General features: G+C 52.6%; 1 protein-coding gene across 1 annotated transcript; it reads left to right on the top strand.

Annotated features, from left to right (window-relative positions):
• Positions 1 to 7,764: 7,764 nt before the first annotated feature.
• On the top strand, positions 7,765 to 8,517 carry LOC136525928 (uncharacterized). Its single transcript, XM_066518752.1, has 2 exons — positions 7,765 to 7,858; positions 7,964 to 8,517. The coding sequence occupies exons 1-2, from the start codon at positions 7,765 to 7,767 to the stop codon at positions 8,515 to 8,517; spliced, it is 648 nt and encodes a 215-aa protein (XP_066374849.1).
• The last annotated feature ends 8,585 nt before the right edge of the window (positions 8,518 to 17,102 follow it).

The raw sequence follows: 17,102 nt of genomic DNA, 5'->3' as shown, positions 1-17,102 counted from the left end.
AATATCACTGCTTTTGGTGGCCTAGAATTCTAGTTATTGCTATTCAAAGTGGAATGACAGATTCTGTCCAAATCTAGACAGAGATGCCTTCTTGATGTTGTTTAACCTTGTTAGCTGTATAAGTATCTTAAGATGATAATAATAAAGTTGTATATAACTTAATAAGATTTTCATAAAGTTAAGAATCATGTTTACTGGATGTCTAGAACTTCATATATACATTTATGAAGTTATTGTCAGATTTCTATCCTAGTTTGTGCAGATCTACTTGTTAGTATTTTTCAACCTTAACCTTTAAATCGGCTCTAAGTGTAAATAACAAAGTTTTAGACAATTTCTTTATCTTTTCAAAAAGTCTAGGATCACCTGTATTAAATATCAGGATCTTTATTTATGACTAAAACAATTGCCTTCTATGCCTCTGTCCAGATTTTGTGCATGTACGTTGAATTGATTGCTTAACCCTGATATTACTTGCATACCTACAATAGCTTGACTTAAGTTAAACTTGTGTGCCATGCTATCTTGACCTTACGCTTGTCTTGCTTGCTTTCTTGTAATGCATCATCTATGGCACTTCCATGCATTCATACATTTTCATTATTGCATCTCATTTAGGTACGCTAGATGCACCACGTGAAGGACATGATGTTGGGGCCGAACCCGAGGATGGAGTTTGGTGAATCCATTCAGAAGACAGAAGTACTAAGCAAGTGTCGAGATGGGAGATGCTCACCAAGCGAGTGTCATCTAACAAACATGACCTAGTGTTGGATCTCAGGCAAGCCCCGGAGCATTTTAAGTCTCCCGTGCTTTACAAAATATCACTTGAGTCCTTTACGTTTGATGCATTAGGTTATAAGAGTTGATTGGAAACACTTGATGCATAGAACTACCTTGTCTAGATACATGTATCTTTAACCCTATGTAGGTCTAGGATTGAATATATGCTTAGCCATGCTTAGACCAGTAGAAGTCGGATGATTTCCTATCACCTGCGAGATATAGGTGGATACCGGAGCACGGTTGGCTATATTTGCTATCATGGAAAAGAACCATAGGATAATGTAACTGGAGGCCAGGCGGAGTCTATGCGTAGGTTGACTCATGTGATTCTGTCTGTGTTGATTAAGGACTATACCATTGTTGGCAATTTTGTCAAGATTGAACGCATGCCTCTCACTTAGATGCCCGGATAACTCATTCCGACCATGAAGCCATGTAGCTCAACTCAGGCTAGGCCCCATTCTGTTAGAGTGTGCACTTTGGATGGTAGTAAGGATGTGTGGGGAGCCAGACATGAGCCCAAGGGCAGGGTAGTCCTGATCGTCCTAGCAGTTGGTCGTCCCTGATTGTGTGGCGCTGGTCAAACCCACGAAATGTGGACCTGAGTTGTACCAAAGATGACCTAAGGGTACCATGGCTGGTAGACCTAGGTTTGTGTTAGGAATAAATTTCCAGCTGGTTGAAATCAATTCGAATCGCTGTCTCTCTTGGATAGTGAGAAACTTGGCTAGACCCAACATCGTAGTAACTGGATTATGGAATATGATGGTTATGGTGAACATGGAATTTTTACACTGGCTATGGTTACTATTGGTATGCTACTAAATGATATACCACATGTTAGTTGCTAATCTAGAGATGAATAGCTATAATTAACTTGATGACCGAATTTTAAAATGTATAGCTGAATTAGTAGCTTTTTATGCAAAATATTGTCAAGCTAGCTCCACTTATAAAGCTATCGGAGACCAATACTAGGGTACCCGAAGAGGAGGAGCTAATAACCATCAACATTTATTCATTTGAGCAGTCAAGAGCGTGACTATAGCTCCAACCGACCCCTAGGTGCGCAAGCTCCGCCTCGGCCAACACCGAGGCCGTGGGCTCCACCTCGCCCGATGTCTAAGGGCTAGCTCCACCTCGCCCGACCTCTGAGGGCGGGCTACGCCTCGCCCAACCTCTAGGGATGGGCTCTGCCATGCCCAACACCGATGCCATGGGCTCCACCTCGCCCGACCTCTAAGGGTTGGCTCCGCCTCGCCCGACCTCTAGGGGCAAGCGAGGCCTTGCTCGACACTGAGGCCACAGGCTCCACCTCGCCTGACCTCTGAGGGCTGGCTATGCCTCACTCAGCCTCTGGGGGCGGGCTCTGCCTTGCTCGACCCTTGGGTTTGCGCTCCGCCTCACCTGACCTCTGAGGGCGGGCTCTGCCTCACCCGACACCAAGGCCGCGGGCTCCGCCTCGCCCGACCTCTAAGGGCTGGCTCCACCTTGCCCGGCCTCTAAGGGTGGGCTCCACCTCGCCCGACCTCTGAGGGCTGGCTCCACCTCACTTGGCCTTAGAGGGTGGGCTCTGCCTCACCTGACCTCTAGGTTTGCGCTCTGCCTTGCCTGGCCTCTGAGAGGGGTCTCCGCTTCGACTGACCCCGAGGCTAGGGGATCCATCTCGCCCGATGGAGACCCATACCACCACCAACCATTCTAGGTCCAAGCAAATGGGCCTGGGTAAAAGCTTTGACACTAGGGAGGTGATCGGCATGCCCTGATATAACCCATGGTCATGATGTGCCATACCTGGGGATTCAGATCAGGAACAACATCAGGCATACTAGTGTTATTCTGCCTAACCCTCGTACAAGCACTGACAGGCACATCAGTTCACCATGACGTCCACCGAGATGGAGTGGAGTGCCATGACCAGGAGACGACGCCTACACATGGCGCTAGTGATGGATACAGCCATGACGTGGAGCTTTCCCTATTGATGTCTATAGGGTCTACAGGACCCGCGTGAAAGAAAATAAGGACCCAGTGATCCAGGAGGACTTTTTCTCCTTCTCATTCTCCTCTTTTCCCTTCATTGTAACCCGTGCTTTCCCTTGGCCTATAAAAGGGAAAGCAGGGCGTCCCATGAAGGGGACTCGAATCCATCGAACCCCGAACCGCTCAGAACACACAAGCACACAGTTAGGAAGTGACCGAGCTCTTAGCACCCATTCGCTCCTCTCACCAGAGACTTCGGACCTGTCCCTCTCTCGACCATTTGTAACCCCTACTATGAACTTTCAGTGCTAGTAACATGAGCAATAGCAATGAACTAGATGTAGGGACATTCTGCCCGAACCAGTATAAACCTCATGTCCTCTTAGCACACCATCCGAGCCAGACGCGCAATATTAGAAATTTACTAGTCGGTGGTAACTTGAAACACTGACAGTTGGCGCACCAGGTAGGGGCCTTTTGCGCGTCTTGACATCCACACCAAGCCTCAGATGGCTAGTCACAACCTCAGCTGGGTCCCGGGCGTGCACGTGTGCTTTGGAGACCTGAACTTCATCGTCATGACGGAGGGAGAGTTGGCGATGGCTCCCACTACTGTCCGACCTCTCCACTCCACCAGCCTCGACATGATCACTGAGGTGCTTGAGGAGCTGCAACTACATGCACCGAAGGCCTGCGCCCCTAGAAGCGACCAGCTCCTCAACTTCAACTACGGGAGGTCAAAGCACTAGCTCGGCACCTTCTTGAGACCCTGACTGTCTCGGGAGGACCTACGCTGCCTCACCTTCTCATTCGCCAATGTCATGGTGTAGCTTGCTAGAGGGGAGCCGCTCTCTCTAGAATACCTCATCCAGAGCACTCCAACAGCGCTCCCATTTGGTCTCTACAATGCCGTAGAGACCGATGGCCACCTTGTGGCACAACGTAGGCCTCCATCCCCCGCGAACGATGGATTCATGGGGATGACCAAATATGTCACATAATCTTTCCACAACCTCCTCATAGGAGAATTGGAGTCGCCCTCCATCTCTGACTCTAGTAGGGGGAGCCATCACCCCTCTCATGAGTGCTTCATGGCGGGTACCCTCGAGGAACACATCAAAAGCATCCACGAGGAAGAAGCTACCCCAACAAACGACCTCAATGATGAGGTCAGGGGGGATGCAGGGGCCCCGCCTTGCCTGCAGGTGCAGCAGCTGAAGGCCCAATAGCAAGAGCGCACGGAAGCCCGACTCCAGCTTGAGCCGGAATGCACGGAGCTCGAGCGAGAGATTGAGCGCCACGGAGGCGGTGGGCGTGCATGCGCCATGGATCGTGACATGAACCAAAAGATCATCGATGATGATGAAGCACTCCCGCACTTCACTCAGGTGAACCAGAATATTGTCACAGTGGTGGCCTTGCTCTAGGGGGCTTCTAGGGCCTGCAATGCCCAAAGACCATCAGGCCTATCGCGAGATTCATACGCTACTCGATCATGCGGTGGCACAGCAGACTGAGAGCTCACTGTCTCAGCAATGCGAGCTCGACGCCAGCCAACGCATGCCCTCAGAGCGACCTGACAAGGACATGTCAGTCCACCAGGCGCCACAAGGAGGTTGGCTACGCACCGCGGTCCCAGTACATGAGCGTCTTTGCCGCAACCATGATGCACGTGACACCCTCAATGCCAGCAGGCGTGCCCACAGCGATCCAAGGGAGGGAGCTAGCCATGGCTACCACCCTCATCATGGCAGACACTACGACAGCGACGAGGCCCGAAGCCTGAGCCCTGACATGTCAAGACCTCAGGCCTTTGACCGACACATCCTCAACGTTGCCTTCCTGCCACGGTACCGACCACCAACCAACATCCCAAAATACTCTTGGGAAACAAACCCCGGACTATGGATCGAGGATTATCAGCATGCTTGCCAAACCGATGGAGCGAATAATGATGACTTCATTATCCGCAACCTTTCATTGTTCCTGGCCGATTCGGCACGAACATGGTTGGAACACCTTCCGCCCAACAGAATCCAAAGTTGGGCGAACCTAAAAGAGATCTTCATGGGCAACTTTTAGGGCATGTACAACCATCATGGGAACCCATGGGATCTCAAAAACTACCGACAAAAGGCTGGAGAAACCCTCCGTGGGAACATTCGGTGCTTCTCCCGGCAATGCAACAAGCTGCCTAATGTCGCCGACACCGATGTTATAGGAGCTTTCCTATCTAGGACCACCTGTGAGTCCCTAGTTCACAAGCTAGGATGTAAGGGCCCGCAAACCACCAAGGAGCTCCTCGACATCGCCACCAGCCATGACTCGGGCGAGGAGGCGGTCAGAGCAATCTTCGATCGCTTCAAAGGTAAGGCGAAGCGGGATGAGGATGACAGCGAAGGTGCCTCCAACAGTCCCATTAAGAAGAAGAACAAGCAATGGCATGAGGGCTCACTCATGGCCACCGCCGACCGCAAGGGGGGCCAGAAGCCCACGAAGGGTACCCCGAACCACTTCGAGAAGATGCTTGAAGGGCCATGAACAAATCCTTCCTTCCCCATCAACCATCTATACAAGGACTACGGCCTCATGAAGCAGTTCTTTTCTAGAAGCTTCAATAAGGAAGGGCATGGGAAGGACCCCAAGCTGACCACGGATGATGCCGAGGGGAGGGACAACACTTTTTGACGCTAGATGGCTACCTCATGATCTTCGAAGGGTTAGTAGCCTATGACTCCAAGCGCCACCAGAAGCTCATGTGCAGCGAGGTCTATACAGCCGAACATGCCACGCCTACCTTCCTCCGATGGTTGGAGTTTGCCATAACCTTTGATCGGACTGACCACCCAGAGAGCATCCCTCAACTAGGGGGATATCCGCTCGTGGTCAACCTGATCTTCAGCACGAAGCGGTCACCAAGTTACTAAAGGATGGATGTAGCGGCCTCAACATCATGTATGCCAAAACGCTTGACGCCATGGGCATCGACCGATCGCGACGACCGACCGAAGCGCCTTTCCGGCATCATGCCTGGAAAGCAGGCCATGCCACTTGGGCAGATCAATCTGCCTATCTCCTTTGCGGATCCATCCAATTATAGGATGGAGACCCACACCTTCAAGGTGGTCAGGTTCCATAGAACCTACCATGCCATCCTAGGACGTCCATGCTATGTGAAGTTCATGCCCGTCTCTAACTACACCTATTTAAAGCTACCAGGACCGTGCGGGGTCATCACCATCGGCACCTCCTTCTAGCGCGCCTATGAATGTGAGGTCGAGTGCTGTGATCACACCATGACAATTGTCACCTCCAAGGAGCTTGCGGCCATCGGGAAGGAGGTCATCGAAGAAGCACCCGACCCCAAGCGGTCGCCCGGGTCTTTCAAGCCAATGGAGGGCACCAAGGAGCTCCTCATAGACCCTAGTGGCTCCAATTGAGAAGTGGTGTGCATTGGCACCACACTTTCCTCCAAATAGGAAAGCATGCTTGTTGGCTTCCTCCACGCCAATAGAGACACCTTTGCGTGGAAACCCTTAGACATGCCCGGCATTCCGAGAGAAGTCACCGAGCATGCATTGAAGATTAGGCCAGGCTCCAAGCTGGTGAAGCAGCGCCTGCATTGCTTTGACGAGGGGAAATGCAGGGCCATAGGTGAGGAGATCACAAAGCTGTTGGCGGCAGGGTTCATCAGGGAAGTATACCATCTAGAGTGGTTAGCCAATCCCATCCTTGTATGAAAGAAGAGCAGGAAATGGAGAATGTGTGTTGACTACATGGGTCTCAACAAAAGTGTGTCCAAAGGATATGTTTCCTTTGCCACGCATAGACCAAGTAGTAGACTCTACCTCAAGGTGCGAAACCCTCTGCTTCCTTGATGCATACTCTGGGTACCATCAAATCGCGATAAAAGAGACCGACCAACCCGCGACATCTTTCTTCACCCCGTTCGAATCGTTCTGCTATGTCACAATGTCATTCAGTCTGAAGAAAGTAGGGGCTACGTACCAGCATTGTATGCTCAAGTGTTTTGGAGACCTCATCGGGCAAACATTTGAGGCCTACATGGATGACATCATGGTCAAGTCCAAATGGGCGGACCAGCTCGTAGCTGACCTTGAGCAGACCTTCGCAAAACTCCGAGCAAACGGCATTAAGCTCAACCCCAAGAAGTGCATTTTCAGGGTCCCGAGGGGTATGCTGCTTGGTTTCATCGTCTTCGAGTGTGGCATCGAAGCCAACCTAGAGAAGATCTTGGCCATCACAAGGATGGGCCCGATTTAGAACATGAAGGGGGTATAGTGAGTTATAGGGTGCCTCGCCGTGCTCAGCCACTTCATCTCGTGCCTCAGCAAATGAGGTCTCCCCCTCTATCGGCTTCTGAAGAAGGCCAACCATTTCGAATGGATGCCCGAGGCCCAGGAGGCGCTTGACACGGTCAAACAGCTCCTGACGAAGGCCCCGATCTTAGTTCCTCCAACCATAAGAGAACCGCTTTTGCTCTACATTGCGGCCACCATGCAAGTGGTCAGCGCCACCCTGGTGGTGGAGCGAGAGGAAGAGAGACATGCCCTCAAAGTATAGCGCCCCGTGTACTTCATTAGCGAGGTCCTGTTCGATTCTAGGACCTGCTACCCTAAAATCCAGAAGCTCCTGTATGCCATCCTCATCATCAAGAGGAAGCTACGCCACTACTTCGAGTCACATCCAGTGACGGTCATGATGTCCAACCCCCTCGGTGAGGTCGTCCAAAACTAGGATGCCATGAGAAGAATCACGAAGTGGGCACTCGAGCTGATGTGACAAGGCATCTCGTATGCCTTCCGGACGGCTATCAAGTCCCAAGTGCTGGCTAATTTCATTGCAGAGTGGACCGAGGTCTAAATGCCACCAGCAGTCATCGACTAGGAGTACTGGACAATGTATTTCGATGGATCGCTGATGAAGAAAGGCACCAGCACAGGGCTAGTCCTTGTTTCACCCCTTAGGGTACGCATGAGGTACATGGTTCACATCCATTTCCCCTCCTCCAACAATGTGACTAAATATGTGGCGCTTATCAACGGCCTGCACATCACCATCGAGTTGGGTATTGGACGCTGCGACATTCAGGGTGACTCCCAGCTAGTCATCGACCAAGTCATGAAGGAGTCGAGCTACCACGATGATAAGATGGCTGCATATTGTTGAGAAGTCCACCAGCTAGAGGACAAGTTCGACAGCCTCAAGCTCAATCACATCCTAAGGCATCTCAATGAGGTGGTCGACACGCTGGCGAAGGCAACGTTCGACAAAGAGCCAGTGCCGATAGGCATCTTTGCCAGCGATCAGCACAAACCCTTGGTCCGCTACGAGGAGCTAGAACAAGCTGGTGATGGGCCACCTGCCCTAGGCTCGAGGGCTAATGAGCTGTTGGCTCCATCTGACCCTGAGGTCATGGACCTTGATGAGGAACCAGTGATAGAGCCTGACCCTCTGGCCAATTGGAGGACACCTTACCTTGACTACCTTCTCCACGAGGTGCTGCCGATGGAGAAGACGGAGGCTCGGTGGCTCGCGCGTCATGCCAAGTCTTTTGTCCTTGTTGAGGGAAAACTCTACAAGCGAAGCCACACCGGGATCCTACAGCGCTGCATCCCCATCGAACAAGGGAAGCAGTTGCTGAGTGATATCCACGGTGGGATCTACGGTCACCATGCCGTGCCTAGAACCCTGGTCAGAAACACATTCCGTCAAGGCTTCTACTAGCCGACCATAGTAGCCAACACCGAACAGATTGTGTGCACCTACAAAGGGTGTCAGTACTACGCTCGGCAGACCCACCTACCGGCCCAAGCACTTTAGACGGTCCCCATCACATGGCCATTCACGGTCTGGGGGCTCGATCTGGTCGGACCTCTCAAAAGAGCGTCTGGGGGCTATACCCACTTGCTTATCACCGTAGATAAGTTTACAAAGTAGATAGAGGCCCAACCGATCTCCGTGATCAAGTTCGAGCAAGCCATGCTATTCTTCCTTGATATCGTCTATTGCTTTGGAGTATCAAACTCTATTATCAAGGACAACGGCACGCAGTTCACCACGAAGAAGTTCCTCCAATTCTATGATGAATATTACATCTGCGTCGATTGGGTGGCCGTAGCGCTCCCCTGCACGAATAGGCAGGTCGATTGTGCAAACGGCATGGTCCTACAGGGCCTCAAGCCTAGGATCTTCAACCAGTTGAACAAGTTTGGCGGACGATGGGTCGTAGAGCTTCCTACGGTGCTCTGGAGCCTAAGGATGACCCAGCCGAGCCACCAGCTACACACCATTCTTCATGGTCTACGGTTCTAAGGCTATCCTCCCGACTGACCTTGACTATGGAGCGCCAAGGGTCAGGGCATACGACAAACAGGGAGCCAAGACATCCCTTGAGGACGCCATAGACCAGCTGGATGAAGCACGCGACGTTGCCCTCCTCTGCTCGGCCAAGTAGTAGCAAGCATTGCGCAGGTACCACAACCATCGAGTGCAGGGTCAGGCCTTCAACGTCGGAGACCTAGTCCTTCACCTCGTCTAGAGCAGCAAGGACAGCCATAAGCTCTCCCCGCCATGGGAGGGACCATATGTCATCACGGAGGTGCTCCGACAAGGTGCCTACAAGCTCAAGACCATTGATGGTGGAGTCTTTGTCAATGCCTAGAACATCGAGCAGCTATGTTGCTTTTACCCTTAATAAACGTGCACTTTCTCTTATCAGTTTCACTATCAAACTCCCCAACCTTTAGTGACACCTGACCCCAGCAATGGTGGGGGTCGGGCCTCACTCGGGGGCTAATAAGAGCATACCTATCCGTAGACATTCTCTATGCCTGACCCTCTCTCATGGTAAGGCCCAGAAGTGAGGTTTGCGAAAATGAACGTTGAGTAAAACTGGTTAGACTGCAAGAGACCTATGCCTCGGCGGCTACAACGCTTTTGCTCACCAGCGTGATCAGAGTTTTTTCCACACCCTGGGCTTTTTTGGCCTTAGTCACGAAAAGTGTCGGTGTGTGTCTAAGAGTTTATCCACCTGGCCAACTTTCTCTGTGCCCTGACCCCCTATCACATTAAGACCTAGGAGCTCGAGTTGTGGGAACAAGCTCTGAGTATAACTGGTCGGACTGCGAGAAACCTACGCCCCAGCGACTAAGGTGCCTTTGCTCACTAGCGTGATCAGAAATTGCACACCCACACCCCGAGTTTTACGACCTTAATGATGGAAAGGGTCAGAATGCACTAACCTTTTTATACAAAAGGGGAGAAGGGCTAAAAAGTTGTTTGGCTATAATGAAATTTAAGAGCTTGTCCATTTATTACAAGTTCGCCGCTTGGCTTATCCGCCTAACTAAATTCTTGCGCGGGATGTTCTCATCCTCTATCTCCGCAGGTAAGTCCTATCCCAACGGGGCAATACAAGTCGACTAGACGGCTTAGCCACTGCTGAGGGATGGGTAGGGAGTAGCAGGATGTCCCATGCGGGTTATGCCGACCCTGTTACGAATGACAGACCTAGATTTTGCTTGAACATATCCGGTAAGAGCTCCCTAAATCCGTCACTCGTGCCATCAAGGTAAGTCCGGTGCCAGCGGGTCACCCAAGTTGATCAAATGATTTGGGCCACTGTCGAGAGATGGGTCACCCTTACTTTACGTGCATTAATTTCGCTATCGAGCCCCCGACCCTAGCAATGGCAAGGGGTCGGGTCTCGCTCGAGGGCTAGCAAGAGTGTCTATTCGGTACACATTCTCAATGTCCGACCCCTTTCTCGTGCTAAAACCTAAAGGCAAGGTGAGTGGAAACAAACACTAGGTCAAATTGGTTGGACTGCAAGAAACCTACGCCCCAGCGGCTATGGCATTTTTTGCTCACCAGCACGATCGGAGTTTGTTGTCCGCACTCCAAGTTTAGCCTCTGCCTTCCCAGGAAGGATTTGGAGGGGCCCACCTATGAAATCTCCATCGAGGAGAGGCCAGTAGATTGCCCAAAGTTGACCGAATGGCTCAGGTCATGGCTGAGAGATGGGTAAAGAGTAGTGAGGTACCCCAAGCAGGTTACGCCAACTCCGTCATGAACGACGGATCCGGACCCCACACGGACATATCCGGTAAGAGCTCCTTGAATCCATCACTCGAGCCATCGAGGTAACTTTACCAACCCCCACCTTTCTTTTCCAGTGCATGATCATTCATTCATCCATGCTCATGCATGCATTCATGCATTTGTCCATACATTCAGCCCATACATCTGAGCATTGCATATGCAATTGCTACATCACAACGCTTCGCATCGCGTCATGAAGCGGTAGTCGCCTCATTCAACATGAGCAGCGCCCGACCAAGGTTTGAAGGCCAGCCCGCGAAGGGCTCGAGGCCGCCTTGTGTTAACCAAAGCCAATGGAGAAAAACGTAGATGAGCCCTAGTGGCCTTGCTCGACCCTGCTTAGAAGTGGACAGGGACATCTAGACCTTTCTCATTCGATCCTAACCTCAAGCCAAGCCTATAGAATCTCCATCAAGGAGAGCCTAGCAGGCCACCTAAGTCGCTCTCCGGAGTGACATAGGCATCTACCAGGAGGTGGGTTAAGGAGTAGTGGAATGCCACATAAGGGCTATGCTGACCCCATCGGCCAATGACGGACCCAGATTCTACTCGGACATGCCCGTTAGCGAGCTCGCCAAGCATGACTCTCGAGCCATTGAGGCAAGTGTCGTTAGCTTAGCCTCTCTGGTTGTGAAAACCATGGATGGGGTGATGCATGAAACACGGCCGACCCCCACCGAGTCCCATAGGGCTTGGGGGCTCAAGCCATCTAACCCGAACTCAGGAATCCAATTGACTAGGGTTCGAAGGCTGGCCCATGAAGGGCTCAAGGCCGCCTTGCATCGAACAGAGCCAGGGGAGAAAACACAGATGAGCCCCAATGGCCTTTGCCTAACCAGCTCAGAAGCATATAGGGTCATCTTGACCTTCTTGTTCTATCCTAACCTCGAGTCAAGCCTGCATAATCTCCATCGAGGAGAGGTTAGTAGGCCACCTAAGTCTCTCTCTGGAGCAACACAGGAATCTATCGGGAGGTGAGTTAAGGAGTAGTGGAATGCCACATGAGGGCTATGCCGACCCCATCACAAACGATGAACCCAGATTCCACACGTACATACCCGATAGAGAGCTCACCGAGCGCGTCACTCGAGCCATCAAGGCAAGTGACGTTAGCTCAACCCCTCTGGGTGTGGAAACCATGGATGGGGCGATGATCACAAAGATGAGCTGACCCTCGACCGGACCCTTGCAACATGCAGGGGTTCGAGGAAAGTTGGACTCACAAGGAGACCGAACGCACGGTCGTAGAATGATGGCTCAGATCCTAGGGAGGGGGTATGCACGAAAACAAGAGACGCTTTCTCCTACTAGTTTTGCTATCCTCTCCTCGATCTTTAGTGACACCTGACCCCAGCAATGGCAAGGGGTCAAGTCTCACTCGAGGGCTGATAAGGGTATACATACACCCTTTCTGAAACAGTCATCGCGCCCAACACCCTTCCTCATGTTAAACCTAGTACCAAGGTCTACGGAAACGAATGACTAAGCAAGGCTGGTCAAACTATGAGAAACCTATGCCCTAGCAGCTATGGTACTCTTGCTTACTAGTGTGATCAGAGTTTCCCTCCTACACCTCGATCTCTATGGTCTTAACAAATAGAAGGGTCGGAACACATGAACCCCTTTTCACACATAAAAAGGGAGGAAAAACAAATCTATCCGCACCAAAACAAAAGAACAGACTTGGTCAAACGAAACAAAATAACAAGTTTGTTTAAATGATACACAAGGGTTGGCACTTTCCACTGATTATAAGAATGATCGACCGACCTATTGAACTAACTAATCCCTCCGAGGGAGAACTGTGCCTTCGATCCTGCCCGCCAGGTCCTACGAAAGGGGAGCCATCACCACTTCCATCCCCTCTAGCTCGTGGACTTCATAGCCAGGCGCAAAGCCATGGACCATTGTCTCTAGATCCATGCTATCCCCATAGTGAGAACGAGCAATCGCGAAGGATTGATTGACCCCTACGCGAAGGGCATTCCTCTCGAGCTGACGCACCCACGCCGTGATCTCAATGGCATGGGCCATGAGCGAATTGGTCCCCTCCAACCACACCACCTCAAGGTCAACATAGACCACTCTAATGGTGGCACTCAGGATACCGAGCTCGTCGCTCTCCCCCTAAAGATTCCTCCTAGCCTCGGTGAGGTCCACGACCATCGTGGCAGAAATGCTTTTGGCCTCCAGCTTCTGGGTCATTGCATTTCCAAGCTTGGCCTAGAGGGAGCCGACCTTCTGCTGTGCACCGTCACGCTCCGGGTAGGCCTAGTCATGCTCTTAGAAGGCCTAGTCGTGCTCCTCGTGAGCCGCGCCGCATTACGAACGGAGCCTCTATGCGGTTAGGAGTAGCTCATCCCGCTCCTTATGCTGCCGAGCGACTGCTGTGGCATCTAGGCTTGGCTTCTTCTCCAGGGCCACAAGCTTCTCCTTGGCCCCTAGCTTTAGCACCCTTTCCTTCTCGACCTTGGCCAGAAGGTCGAGGATCCATTGGTGGGTCTCGGCATCCTTCTGGAGCAGCTCGTCCTGCTCCTTCTTGACCTTGGCGGCTTCCTCGTCGTCCCTCCGCGACCTCGTCGACAAGGCCTCAAATGCCTTCTCAGCCTCGACAGTGTGCTAATGGGCCTCGGCCACCCACGACCAAAGATTGTCCGCCTCCTCAATGAGGGGAGTCAGCTCAGCCACCCTCTACTAGGCGGCAATAAGCTGAGCAGTCACCTCCCCACGTAGTCGCGCCTCCTCGACGAGGCAGTCCCAGGTTTCCTTATGTTCATGAAGGAATTGAGACTTCCCCCAGCTACGAGTGATAAGGAACTGAAGGGAGACGATCGTCAGGATACAAAAAATTTATAGAGAAAGAAAAGGGTGAAAGGTAGGATCAAGCAAATACCTGGCCAGAGGGAACGATAACGTCGCGCAAGGAACCCCTGGCGTAGTCCAAGGCTTCTAGCACGGACGCGATCCCCATGTCGAGGCTCTCCCACTCCATGCTCTCGACGGCGACATTGAGGGTGAAGAGCATCAATGCCGGATCTAGCGGATTTGTCCACCAGAGGAGGGGCTTGCCCCGTGGGGGCGAGTCGCTGCCTATAGAAGTCAACACCAGGGATGATTCCCCATTGGTCCCAAGCACCGTCGACCTCTCTGCCACCACCATGACTCCTGGGTACCCCTTGGCCATGTCCCCCTCCGTCCGGCCCATGCAAAGCTCCATCGCTTGGGCCACCGATGGCGCTGGTCGCGCCGGTACCTCAGGCGCCACTGTGGTTGCGCCTAGTCGTGACCCATCTTTCATGACCACCGCCACCTCCACCTACATTGTAGGGTCATGACCAATAGCATCGCGCTCGCCACGGTCAGCACCATGAGCACAGTCGGCAGCCCCGTCCGCCCTGTCATTGGTAGTGGTATCGTAGCCATGGCCGGCTGCTCCATGACCTCCGAAGGCGCCCTTTGAGCCCCTCGTCTACATGTCCCGCCAAGGGCATGGGCGCCACCATGGGTAGCATCTGACCGACCGACGACAAAGTCACACTAGTGCCGCTCCCACCCAAAATGGGCTCGACACTAGCCGACGGTTGCCGCCTCAATTAGAGGGCAACGCTCTTCTTCGGCGCCAGCGCCAAAGGATTGCGCTGCCTACCGACACTACAAGGGACAAAAAGCATAAGTCATGACAAAATCTGACTAAAATAGGAAAAAACAGAGGAACTGACAACTCACCTCAACCCCATCGGGCGGCAAATGCGTTTGGGGGGCGAACCCCCCAACCTCTGCTCTGCCTCATCGGGGCAAGGCCATTCGATCCCGCCCCTACTCCTAGGCAGAGGGGCTCACTCCCCTTGACTCTTGGGGCACAATGGTAGAGCTAGCCGCCTCCACTGACATCTCAGGCATGGCAGCAGAGCAACCCGCCCCTGTTGACTCTTGAGAGAGGCCGACGATACGTCCTGCCTCCGCCGGCTCCTCGAACATACCCTTCCCTCCATGGAATAGAAAGGGTCTCGACTCTTGCAAGGAGGAACCAATACCTATTAGTGCATCCTTGTTCTCTAGGATGTCCCACTCGACATCATTGGCTACCTCATTGTCGTCACCATCATCATCATCATCGTCATTGTCGGTGTCCTCCCCCTGTTCCCGCGCCTACAGCTTCTGCTGCCTCTTCCTCATCTTGTCCTCCTTCACCTTCCTTAGCCGCTCACCCTCGACATGATTCACCGCCCTCATGGAAGAATCCCTCGGCAATAGCGTCGGGTGATCTGTGAAGATGAGGTCCCTCGGCTAGTCCCACCCCTCTCAAAGTTAGTATCAAGAGGTCGGGAAATCTATTGAAGAGAAGGCATGAGAAGGGTAAACTTATGAAGACGATGTGGCCTAGTTTTGGGCGCATCAAAGGATGTCCCAGCATCGGGTAGATGAAATTGAGGGGGGCACCCGTGTTGTCCTACGAGAGCTCCATTGCCTTCTTGATGCGTTGCGCGATCTCGGAGTTGGGGAGTGCCCCCTCGGTGAGCACAATTTCATCGAATGATGCCTTAGGCACCATCATGTATAGCAGGAGCGCGCGTGTCATCAACGGCGCCACCCTCCTTGTGTGGTAGGCCCCAATGACACCTGACCCCTTCAAGCCGTTCTCCTTGAGGATGTGGATGGCAGCGATGTGGTCCCGGATCTTCTTCTTGTCCTTCTCCGGGACGCCCCACTTCCTCTATGACTCCGGGGCCTCTTCGATCAGGCGCCCAGTGAACTCCGGTAGAGGGGTGGCGGTGTCATTCTTGAGGTAGAACCACTGCGAGTGCCACCCCTTGTTGGACATTGATAGCCGCATCAATGGGTACTCGTCGACCCGATTGTTCCAAAGCTGGATGCCAGTGCACCCCATTGGCATGTGCAGCTCCTGCCTACCTCTCTTCTCCCTCATCTTCTGGAGGGTGACGGCAAAGAAGTACCTCCACAAATCGAAGTGGGGGCTGATCCCTAGGAACCCCTCGCACAGGACGACGAACACCACCATGTGCTGGATCCCATTGGGATTGAGATGCTGCACTTTGATCTTGTAGTAGTGCAGTAGCCCTCAAAGAAATCTGTGGGCGGGGGTCACAAACCCATGCTCATAGATGTGGGCGAACGACACCATATAGCCATCGGGCGGCGACGGCACATCCTCCTCACCGGGCAGTAGCCACTCCTTGACCGCGGTACGCACACGGAGAAGACCACGATGGACGAGGGCCTCCATATGCTAGAAGGTGATGTCAGAGCGGCACCATGGATCCATTGGAGATGGGGTGGGTGGATGCGAGCTCAACGGCGGTGGGGATGTGGAGACAGGAAACCTAAGCTATTGGCGGCGACAGTCATGGCTATGGAGGCAAGGATGCAAGGTATGGAATCCGAGGGGCGAACCCTTTGGTTTTATAGGGACGATGGATGTGAGGAAACCAACCGCCTGCCTAGATCTCCGTGCCTACCATGATCTGCTGTAATATCCCACCATGAGACATGCGCACGCAATCTCTGTCCATTCCCTCAGAAAACTCGCCGGGCGTTTTGCCTCTCCGGACGGGCCATGACTCATCACGAGTAAGAGGAATACGGATCAAAAAGCGCCTCTACAGCCCGATTGGGCCCAAGAGTTTGCAGGTCAGCCCATCAACAGGTTCTACAACCGTTCTAGGCACGTTTAGGGTGAGAGGTGGAAAGGGATGGGCCCGCTAGCGGCCAGTACCCGGGTGCACGAGCGTTGTGGGTATCCTGGCTGATGTTCGAGTCTTGGCCGGTTATGATCCATGGTTTTTTTCGAAGAAAGGTACTTAGCCCTCAGGATTGGTCAAACGGACCCGAGAACTATATGGATTGATCGTTGAGAATCTGGGGTCTGTCACCAAGCTAACCCAAGCTGAATCCTCATGAAGGGGAAGCCAGGGGGCCCACTCAGACTAGCCCATTAACAGCTCACCAAGTGCCATGATTTGTCCTTAGAGGAAAATCGTGGCATGGCTCGACCCCTCTGCTTTTATCAGAAAAAATGCTTGAGGGAAGACAATCGCAAAGACGAACCGATCCTCGACCGGGCCCTAGCTACGGGAGGGGGCTCGAGGAAAGGGAATCACCGCCCCTAGGTCACGCTATGGGTAACAAAAGAAGGTCGAGGCTTTTAGAGTCTTCTTGTTCAAAAAAACCTCCGAAGGAGTATTCTACTC

Source organism: Miscanthus floridulus, chromosome 19, assembly GCF_019320115.1.
Source record: "Miscanthus floridulus cultivar M001 chromosome 19, ASM1932011v1, whole genome shotgun sequence".
Classification (NCBI taxonomy): domain Eukaryota; kingdom Viridiplantae; phylum Streptophyta; class Magnoliopsida; order Poales; family Poaceae; genus Miscanthus; species Miscanthus floridulus.
The sequence above is the reverse complement of the archived record's forward strand: the minus strand, read 5'-3'. Positions and strand labels throughout refer to the sequence as shown.